This window comes from Dufourea novaeangliae, unplaced genomic scaffold (genome assembly GCF_001272555.1).
Source record: "Dufourea novaeangliae isolate 0120121106 unplaced genomic scaffold, ASM127255v1 scaffold151, whole genome shotgun sequence".
Lineage (NCBI taxonomy): Eukaryota > Metazoa > Arthropoda > Insecta > Hymenoptera > Halictidae > Dufourea > Dufourea novaeangliae.
In genome coordinates, this window is record NW_015374040.1 from 876,206 (window position 1) to 888,294 (window position 12,089).

Below are 12,089 nucleotides of genomic sequence, written 5' to 3' on the forward strand. Positions count from 1 at the left end.
TACCCGGCCCCCGGAGGACACGGTCGCGAAAGAAAGACGAGGTAAGCAGACAGGCGGGATAGGTTGGAGAAAGCACCCGGTATTGCATGCCACTCCCTGGCGAACGTTAAGGTTGGTTTTCGGGCTACTAGAGTAGTCGCGAAGTACGACCCGAAGCGACGTGGTTAATGTGGCAATATGATATACAAGCGGGAGGTACGTCGGCTCAAATAGCCTCTGGTAGATGGCTCTCCTTTCGTGTTCCTGCGACTCCTAGTAAGAACGTAAACACCGTTGGAAATATATGTAAGAACCGCTGAAACGGGAAAGGACTTTAACGTCCAACCGTGCGCGTACATAAACACGAAAATATCGTCTGTACATACGCGGAGCGCAGTCTTTTCAGTCAGACGATTACTGCCGCCTTAAATCAATCGAACGATCGAAGTTTGAACGTGGCCGGTATCGCCCGCTGTACATATACAGTTGATACACGCATGGAGGGGGAACACACAGAGATGGGGGGCATATACCTCCTATATACGTATAGGCAGCCCGCGGAGTGTTACACACACGCGCGCGCACAGGATGGATGTAAAACGATTAACGACATTTTACATTCCACGGCCGATAAATCACCGGCCACTGTAAATGGACTCGGCTTACTTATCTCTCACCTTGCGTACCTTCGAGAAGTGCCGCTGTCGGAGAAATTATAATACGGGGATATTGCGACGTGCGTGTATTCTATTGGTTATCTATAACCGCGAAATATCACATGGGCTACTGTACCTGCGGCTGTTTATTCATGCAACCGTTGAAAAGTTGAGAATACGATAAGTACATGTTATCAATATACCGGTATTGAAAAGTGGCTTCTTAGGCAACCTAGAAACTTGAGGAACACGTGACCGACAACAAACACTGACCCGTATTTTACCTTCTACGTATTAATGCTGCATAAATAACCAATACCGAATGTCTGTTAGATGGAGCTACTTACGCTACAGTGCAAGAAACATAGTTGCGACGAATCACGAAATCCCTATACTCACCAGAATTACGTAGTACATAGATGGCGTACGTACGTACGTAGTACATAGTACATACGTGACGACGGCACGAAAGTAGGCAAAAATTACAAACTTTGGCGGCCTTGGCCTGTACTTTTTAAACCAATGCAGTGCCAACAAAATGAAGACTTAATTTAAAAAAAAAACCTTCGGGGAGGGGTCTTCCCGTTAATTTTGGATGAACTACAACATATTTAATTTTCATCAAAATCCCTGACTCAGAATGGAAAACGTGATCGATTTGGCGTGGAATAACCCAAGAACTGTTTTGTCATATCTTCAACAGTTTAGGAGATATTCTTGCGTTTCCAGTTAAAAGAAAAACACCGTATAGTCGTGTTTGGCGTACTACGGATTCGGAAAATTTTATGATTTTTAAAGACGCGATGCATTTCCTTTGTAGAAAGAAAGAGACAAAAAGTAATGTTTCTATAACTTCAGGTAAGTGTTGCCATCTTTGTAGTGTATCAACTATCAATACAGTACAGTTAATTACATAGAAGTTATTAATAAATTTTTAAGTAGCTGTCAAGTTATGGGTAGGACCACGGAACATTTGCTTTGAAACCTATCCTCATTCCATGTTTCTTCACTCAAACGTGGAAGTTTTCCATTTTTTATATAATTTTTGACACTCTAAGCAGCGACAATAAATAAAAATCTAAAACTTTCTAAAGTGTACATGGACAACATAAAATACTTACATAACATATTCTCTGTAAATCTCAAACAGTATTTTATATCAAGTATTATAATTGAGACTTCTGTGTATCTCTGTAATGTGTTGCGCACCTCGTTCTACGTTATGTGTTTAATTAAGCGTAGGTTGAGACCAGACTACGTTAAGTATTCTTCGCAATTAATATAAGAATACACGTCGTTAGAAATTTTCTTTTAAATTTATTTTTTCCAAAAGTGTTAGAAAAAAAATATATCACATAATTAGTTCGTGTTCGATTCATATTTTTAATGTGCTCTACTTCTCCTCATTACATTGCATCGTCACTGTTTTTAAAATTTTATAGTCGGTAAAATTTCCATCAATGTCTTTGTAATATTATTGATTACTATTTCATTAAATTGTAATTGCACAATCGCGTATTTCATACTTCTCTTATAAATCTATTAAAAAGAAAAAAAGAGATAACGATCTTATGTTGTAAGTTATATACGTATATTACATTAAAAATAAAATGATGAATATAAAACTTCTCGTCCGATAAAGTGTCATGTACAGGGTGTCCCAAAAATAAGGGACAAGCAGCATATTCCTCATGCAAATACAAACCTTCACCGTTTCGTAATCTGAAATTCCGTTGCCAAAATATTAGCAGTTAAACGAACTCCATTCAGCTCAGCGATGGGCCACGCGTACGCGCCGACACAGTCAAAAAGCAGAGGCCAATGACTCGGGGGTGTGCATTTCTTGACTTTCGGCACATACGTACGAGTTCGTTTAACTGTTAATTTCTTGGAAATGCAGATTCAGATTACAAACCGGTAAAGTAGGTACATTTCGATTTGTATTTGCAGAAGGAATATATCCATGTTACAAATTGTCCCATCTTTTTGGGACACCCTGTATAATGTAGGGCATAAAGAATGATTCAATATGACTGTTACACACCTGAACCAACATGTTTAACACCATAGACATTTGATTGAAACACAACTGAATACTATATTTTTTAGTGAGAACAGAAATTCAATTAAAGAAACATGAAATTATCGCCGACAGGTTAATACATTACGCACATTGTCATGTAAGGTTCGCTCATCACATAAATGTTAAACAACAATTTGACATTAAATTTTACAGTAACAAATAATTTTGAGGTAAGCTTCTCTGACAAATATCTATCGGTTCAAAGTTACAGATTAAACACTGAAAATCAAGACAAGTAACTTTTTTTAGATCCTTCACCATTTGATGTATACGACAATAAACAGAAAAAATGTCTGAACATTCTCTCATTCGTTATGTTTCTTACCGTATATCTTTCGATTTAGTCTCGCGTAGATATTGGACTGAGAACAGATGGAACGAATTATGTAAGTAAAGACTAAACGAGAAAAAGAAAAAGTCGATAAAGGGCTGATGAAGGAAGGGAAGCGAATACAAGAATGGTGTCGGAGAAATGCCCAAGGAAACTTTCTGCTCTGCCGCTTGATAAACGGCGGGAGATAATTAACAACAGTTTGGTATGGGTAGTCGTACACCCACGAGCAAACTCGGCTTCCACTAGGGGAAAAAGTGGCGTAAGAGAAAGGCCTCCTACCACTTGGTAAATTTATTACAGGTAGTGAAATAAATGTTAAATCGAATGTTAATTTGGCATACATTTCAGTAATTCCAAATACCAAGTGGTAGGAGGCCTTTCTCTTACGCCACTTTTTCCCCTAGTGGAAGCCGAGTTTGCTCGCGGGTGTACATGGACGATGATCATTTGTTGCTTGAAATCTGTCCAGATTTGCTAGTTGATTATCGTCGTCATGCAAACCGTTCGTATTTCTGAAGAACGAAAACGAAGACGCCTTTGCAGATAAAATGAACAACACAGATCCTAAACTTATTCTATAGAGTTCAGTTAATTTGTCGAAACTGATAAAATAATAATACTTAAACAGAGAAATGTATAAATGATAGTTTTACAACTACGGAACGTGGGAAGAAAGTATTTTCTAATCTTGTTATACATATACTTTAATTATGTATTGATTCGATTGATGTTATAATAAGGTGCTTGAATTTCTATTCTTATTATGTTGCTACATAAATTCCATCTGACAGATTTACCATTGTACAAAAAAAGGAGAGACTTAATTGATTTTATGGAAGAGTTTCTAGGAATACTATTTAAAAATAATTAAATATGTACTATACAGTTTTATCGAAAAACAAGTTTTGCAACAACCTAACATTTATTGTATTTAGTAATTAACTAAAATATATGTTTCATAGATTATGAAATTACAATAAAACCTTAATATTAGGAGCATATATAATAACATTTAATACTTCTTTTTATAATCGAATCTGTCGTTCTAATTTTTTTATACCACTAATTCTATATTTCTCTAAAAAGGAAGATGTAACATCCAGAAAAGAAAAAGAAAATTGCTACATCTTTTAAATTATTAGCAAATGTTTTCGATAGGAAAAGAGACAAAATACGACATACTTCTGACTAGAATTAAAAATAAAAAATAAATCCGTTTAATTCGCGTGTACTCTCAGTTTCGTTTCAGAAGAGCCTCATTAACCCAACATTAAAATCTTCGCAACCAAATAATAAACCATAAGAATACTTTTATATTGCATTATTAGTTTCCACAGTAATACATTGTGATGCACTGAGGTCAGACTCGTTCAACAGGTCGCAGGTTCAGCGACTCAAAGAATTGGAGGGGATTTACATAGGATTCAAGATTTCGGAGAGATTACTGTGTCATATTTGTATTTGTATCAGTATGAACTTAGATAAAACCCAGTACTAACTATTGCGTCCACTTTTGCGCAGTAAGAAATCATTTTAAAAAAATTTGAATTTTGTTTCAATATTTGTAATAGAATTATTACTAAATCTACGTTATAAATAGACTGCAGATTTTATGCATTTATGGACTCTAGAGTTCTGTGGAATACAATAAAAGACAAATGTTTCATCAAATGCAACGAGTTTTCTATTTTATTCTTAACTCAATAACATACTTAAGCGAAGGTAGAAATTCCTACTTTTGTTCTTGTCTTCAAGAATTACTTTATAAAATTTTATTTTGCATAGAAATCCGCAGTCTGGTTATAAATCAACACTTTAATAATGGAAATTCATTTATGTATGAAATAAAGAATGTAAACAAGATAATTAAAGTGTATATCGCTATAATAACTAGACTGCGAACTTTTATGCAAAATGTCATGTTATGAAGTGATTTATGTAGACAGGAATAAAAAGAGAATATTCCTACTTTTCACGGGGATTTTAGTGGGAAACAAATAAAATAAAAATATATTAAACTCAACCGTATTTTTGTCCTTTACTGTATTTCGCACATTTCTCTATGTTATAAATTGCATAAAATCCACAGTCTAATTAGAATGCTTTTACTCAGGATGTGAGTATAAGATGTACTGTGATATAACGGGGGCTTACCTTCACCACTAGCTGACGTAAAATCTTCCATCACTTTACAGAATCTGAAAACAGAAAGAACAAACACATTTAACGTTCGAAAATTAAGAAGACATGCATTTTTTGTTGAATAAAATTTGAACTAAGTAAAAGAAGCAAAGAAAATTTAAACACTGTCTTAGAATGTGATCACTTTGGTGTTCAAGGTGACTTTAAGGTTATCTCTCAGACATACTTGAATGCGTCATTTAACGCCCGCTACAAACTGAGGAAGCATAAAATATATGCTTTCCTGCCGAAAACATCCGACTGACCTGGAAAAAATTCGATAAAAAATGACCGTATAAAATTTTTAATTTTTATTAAAGCAAATTTAATATTATTAAAAGCAACGAAGATATTTAGATGCTCCAGTTTTAGTGAAATACCCTGTATTATAAATCATCCCTGTGATTTTGACCAATTTCTTTATAATAAAGGATTATTAGGCAAAAATTATACACGAGTCTGTAGATGTTCGTCGTGCATGGAAAACGTAATAAGAGTAACCCTGTTTTGATAATGCACCGACAGTCTACCCTTTACTATCATGCTCTAAATCAGGCCTGACCACAGACGAGATACAAGAATAGACCTAACATGCAATGTAATTTTCTGTCCCATGCTTCGAGGGCGTCAGAAGACCCTGTACCATTTCAGTGTCAATACCAGGGATGGAAAAAGTAACGAAGCTTTCGTTGCGAAGCGGTATGTAAGCGCTCTTTTAGCGGTAGCGCCACTCAGTTTAGGGTCCGAATCGTGAAATCACTTCAGTAACAGAAGCGCTCGAAGTACCTACCATCGCACAGTGGGGTATTCGACCCGGAAAGCTGGCCAAAACTATTTTACAATTTATTCAATCTTCAAACTCTCATAACTTTGTTACTATTCATCCAAAGTTGATGAAACAAGAACCATTTTAAAGTTTAAACTTTCTAATTTTTAGTCCTTTAAATCAGTTTTATCAAAATCATTGTCTAGAGGGTAAAATTCACCCTTAAATAGAAGTGTGCCAAACTGTACTTTTCCTTGATGTTCGTCAAGTGCTACGGAGTGCAAACAATATTTTTTTGCAATTACATGTATACATTTGATACATTTTGAGGTACATTAACGTTTTTTACATGTTATGTTAGTAAAATATAATTTTTAAATTCAAATATTTACATAGAACAGAATATAAATCTAAATATGTAATGATTCTTCTAATGGAATTGATTCTTCTAATAATTCTGATTGGTTATCGGAATTAACATCACAATCAACTTCATTACCAAACAAAGTGAAAGACGTAGGAAGCAGCATACCAAGAGTTTCTGGTAAGAAATGGCATTTTGTTTTCGTAGGAAGTTTTCTTCAACTGCTTATGAGTGGATCTGAACTCAATAGTAATCGATTCAGAACATCTAGATTACAAGATATTCTTGAACACTTCCCAGAAAAATTTTGTCGGTAATTACGAAAATGCTTATTTCTTCGTTCTGCTGCTTCCTCTGACAATTGACCAATTGGCAACAATGAATTTTTAATGACCAATGCACCACGCACCAAAATTTTATGGATAGTCTGTGACATAGGATACCATGAATATAAAATTCCATATAAAGTTTCGCTGTATCCATAAAGTAAGATGTGAACTTTGCAGTATCAATTTCATAACCGCTTTCAATTCATAATGTTTGAAAAATCGTCTACTTAAATATTTATGAAACACAACATCCACACATTCATGTATTCATTAGTTTACCTTTAAAATTCGATTTAATAAAAGTAAGTTGGTGCTTAATGTCTTTGGATTTCGGTTTCGGAATAATTCTGCTTCTTCAAAAGATAATTCTCCATAACATCCAACTTTTGATCAAAATTGGTGCACTTAGAGTTTTGTATGATTTCGAACAACTTTCTTCTTGAAATCACTATAACTTCGGAAGGACCTTAAGATTACAGTAAATTAAAACATTTGACTAAAAACTCCCATTAAAGTTTCAATGAAATACGAATTTTATAAAATTTGTAACAAAATACTAAAAAATATGTAGTTTAAGCACCTCTTGGCACCTAATTTTTTAAGAATTATATAAAGCACTGTCCAGGTATTAAAAATGATTAAAAATGAATAAAAATTGAAGAGGTGCTCTGGGGTGATGAAAAGAATTATTTTACACACCTGCCTCTGTATCATACATGTTTTTTATTACACTTCTTTGCAGAATCAATGGACGAAACAGGTGCAAAACGTACACAACACACTAGTTTTTAATAGTTTTTAATAATAAACTTAGACACTTCACGGACTACACTACTTCACTACACTAACTATAATTATGTTTTTCACTACTTGCTACATAGTTGCAACTCAAACGTTTCGTATAACATAATGCTTATATTTCGACTTCCGCATTTAGATTGACTCTGTCCTAATAATTTCTAATTTTCAGGAATCTCACATGCAGACATATTTATGCACTACAATGTGTTACAAACAGTTTACAAACTCCACGTGCATTCTAAGAATCGTCAAGACATTCGATCTCTTCTGCTCGGTTCCAAACATTCGATCGCTCACTCGATACTTTAAAACAAACATTCACTCTCTTTCACCCAGTTCCAAGCATCTATCATCCACACCTCTAAACTGCATCCAAAACGGATGTTTTTTTAACGAAGTTATAGTCATTTACAGAAACGCTGACCACTTGGCCATGCACGAAAGACATGAAACCATAAAGAGGCAGGCGTTTCTGTAAATGGCCATAACTTCATTGGCAAAGAATTATTATTTTTGAAATACTAGCAAAATTCCGAACACTGTTGCCTATGAGGAACATCCGCTCTCAAATATGAACAAAATTTTAGAATTTGAAAGCCCTCTTTATAAGGGCAGATTTTACCTCTTGGACACCGAGTTAAATAAAATCGAATGAAAGGGTCAAAAAGTAGAAGGTTCAAGCTTTAATTTTTCTTTCATTTAAACAAATTCTGACGAATATTACCAAAGTGATGGAACATTGAATTTCAATAATTTTTCACTAGTGCACAAGTGAGGACTTTTGAACAGAAATGAAGTTTTAGCACCCTTAGCACCTAATTTTTCAAGAAATATATAAAGCAATATCCAAGGATAAAAATATATCGAAAGTACAGGGGTGCTTTGGGGTGCAAAAAAGTAATTCAATGTTTTATACTTGATTTTACGAAAAAGAAACATTGTTTTCAAATACTGATTTTATCAAAACCATACAAAAAAGTCAAGGAAACAAGGTGCCAAATTACTCTACATACCTTCCTCTATATCCTACATATGTTGTTATTGCACTTCCTTAACTTGGAATAAATCACTTTCTTAATATAGGTTTCCTGGCATTTTCTTCGAGCACAAAAATTGTTCACTTTCATGCCTCAATTTGTTGCTAAATACTGCTGTTTTCGAAAAACCAAGATAGCATTTTACTTTTATTCATTCTTAGGAACATAGAGACAAAGTTTCATCTATTTTGAACAAAGATAAAATTTGGGGTTTTGGCCAGATTTTCGGGTCAAATACCCCACTGTGCGTCAGTCGTAAAGTGGTAACGCTTCTTGTCTCGGTATAGGAGCGCTTTCACACAAATGCTACTTTTTCCATCCCTGGTCAATACCCGACGTTGCCGATTCAGTGTGAAATTATGCCATCGCGGTCTTGTGGCCAGAAGTAAAACTAAATAACTTATACATGTACAATATATTCCTACCCATAAGTGTCAAAAATATGTGTTAGTAACTTCAGCGCGGGAAGTTTAGAAGAGCTAGAGAGGTTAGTAGAAGGTACCAATTTGTTTAACTGTTTGTTTTGTCTGCGTGTTGTTATTATCAGTAGTGCATTCTTATACATATTGTCTTTCTTATGTATTATATACAGGGTGTAACAAAAATGTCGTCCGATCCGGAAATGAGGCACTCGGGGGATGAATTGGAACAAGTTTTTCCTTAGCAACAATGTAATCTGAGGCTTCGTTACTGAGATATTAACGAAACATCTCGACCAATCAGAGCACGAGTTTGCCAGCCGAGTTCCCGCGGTAACGTTGCCACCAGTCGCAGCGCGTAGCCACCGCTAGCGCGGGAACTCGACTGGCAAACTCGCGCTCTGATTGGTCGAGATGTTTCGTTAATATCTCAGTAACGAAGCCTCAGATTACATTGTTGCTAAGGAAAAAGTTGTTCCAATTGACCCCCCGAGTCCCCCATTTCCGGGTCGGACAACATTTTTGTTACACCCTGTATAGCTTTTTTGCGTTTTCCAATTTTTATATTGAATATTGACAGAATTCGTAGAGCATGGAACGTCAGAGCAGTACAATACATTTTAAGAAATGTTCATATCATAATTGCGGTTTAATAAACCGTAATGCAACGGACGGCACTTTATCCAATTCGTTCCCTACTAATGACAATGATCGATGTATTACGTGGCTGGTAAACTACGATCTCGATGATTGGGTGGAATTGCCTGATCATAGTACATTAAAACAAAAATACCTATGCAGTCGGCATTTTTCAAACGATAGTTTTTCCGCGTTGGGTCGACAGAAAAGAAATACGATACCGTGACTGTATGAAACTAGCATTACTGATTCTAATAATAATGAAAAGTTCTGAATTTGATATCAGTTCAGCAAAGGGCGAACACAATCCACTGGAAAAACCATTGATGGAAACTGAAGCACTATTACTGCGAGAGAAGAATATTTCTAATTGTCTCCGATTGCAAATACGGGCGGGGGGCAGGGATGGAAGAAGAAACGTTTATATAATAGCGGTTCGAAACTGGTACTAGAACCGGTTCTACGTTATGACTGGCTTTACGGTTCCGGTACTAGAATCGGTTATACAGGGAGCAACAAAAATGTTGTCCGACCTGGAAATGGGACACTCGGGGGATGAATTGGAACAAGTTTCTCCATAGCAACAATGTAATCTGAGGCTTCGTTACCGAGATATTAACGAAAAACCCCGACCAATCAGAGCGCGAGTTTGCCAGCTGAGTTCTCGCGCTAGCAGTGGCTACGCGCTGCGACTGGTAGGCAGCGTTACCGCGGGAAATCGGCTGGTAAACTCGCGCTCTGATTGGTCGGGGTTTTTCGTTAGTATCTCAGTAACGAAGCCTCAGATTACATTGTTGTTAAGGAAAAACTTGTTCCAATTCACCCCCCGAGTGTTCCATTTCCGGGTCGGACAACATTTTTGTTACACCCTGTACTTTATGAGTGGCTTTACGGTTCCGGTACTAGAACCGGTTCCACTTTATGAGTGGCTTTACGGTTCCGGTACTAGAACCGGTTCCACTTTATGAGTAACGGTTCTATAGTAGAGAAGCGGAACCCTTAATTCGGAACCGGTTTTTCATACGCTCAGTGGCTGAATCGACAACGTGAGTGCAAACATGTGCGTGCGCGCGTATGTGTTCGAGCATGTGACGTATGTCAGATTTTTCGAGAATATTCCGTATTGTAGAATATTCACGACGCAGCTGGCTTAACTAACAAAAAACAGTCAAAAATGAATGTGTGTGTGTGCGTACGTGAATTGCACATAACACGTGGCAAGGGGCTCTGGAAAATCCTGGAAGGTTCCAGATTCGGAGTCCTCATGCAGCGTGCCGTCTACAAGAATAATTAACCCTTTCACCTACAATATCGTGTGAGAGCCGTGGTACGTATATCGGGCCAAACATTAGAATCACAGGTGAGAGCCATGGTGTGTCTATCGGGCCAAACATAAGAATTTCAAGATAATTGATCTTCTTGTTCACTGAAGAATCGTTCGTAATTATTTATCTAACATCCTACAAAAAATTAAACCAGTTGTACCTTACACATGTATTTACATATTAGAAGACGTGTGCAATTTGCACAACTTTGAGCGCACGTCCGAAGGATCAAATGGCTCGACGCGTAACCGCCAAGGCGTTGATTGTGGCACGCCCCGTCGGAACTTAAATCGTAGGCGAAAGGGTTAATAAATGATAAACAGAATCGAGTAACTAAAAGACTCGCCCTGTGCCATGGACGATCAGTATTTTACAAGTCACCACACATAAAGAAATAATTCCTTCGATATTGATATATGTATATGGGGGCTTCTTAAAATGTCTGTAAATACTGACGTTCTTCGATTCCTATAAATTATCGATTAATAAAATTTAGGTAGTGTATAATATACATATAATCTTTCTACATGTTATGATAGGTGATAAAACCACAAATTGCCGAGATAGTCGAACGAAATGTTGACAGTTTATCTTGGGAAAAAGATAGAAATACTGTAACAATACAATTTGCAATTGATTTTGCAAAATATTGAAAACTCTTTTTGCAATTAACACTATCCACAAACTAATGGATTATGGTAAATATACCTATATATAAATATATTTCAAATACATAATAATTCTGTCTTTACAGCTTTCTTTGGCAAAAGATCGCATTTAACACAAAAAGTTGATAAAAACACTGATTTTAACTGCTAATAGGGACCGTAAAGAATGTCTATATCATACAATTTTTCCGAAACTACCAAAAATAAAATTTATTATCGTAACATAATGTTAAAGGAGCAATTTACTGCAAGTTAAAAAAAAACATCAGATGAAAGAAATTAATGTACTCGTATACATATTACTGCATTGTAAACTCGCGAACGAATTTTGACGAGATTCAGGGAAAGCCACAAGAATTTAAATAGAGAACCTAGACGTGCGATGAGAAAGGGATCTCGAAAACCTTGGAGATTCAAAGATAGGATAACGTTTGTAATAATTAATTGGGCGGAGTCGTGTATCGTCCCTGTATCCTAATCCTTGGCTAGAAGAATTCAGAGCAGAAAT

At 36.0% G+C, this 12,089-nt stretch overlaps 1 protein-coding gene across 2 annotated transcripts in view; it reads right to left on the bottom strand.

Annotated features, from left to right (window-relative positions):
- LOC107189531 (RNA/RNP complex-1-interacting phosphatase-like) overlaps positions 1-12,089 on the bottom strand; it is a 113,400-nt gene that overhangs the window by 13,953 nt on the left and 87,358 nt on the right. For both annotated transcript variants that reach the window (XM_015578089.1, XM_015578090.1), the window contains exon 6: positions 5,207-5,250. In XM_015578089.1, coding sequence (XP_015433575.1) covers positions 5,207-5,250 — 44 coding nt within the window. The remainder of the gene's footprint in view (positions 1-5,206; positions 5,251-12,089) is intronic.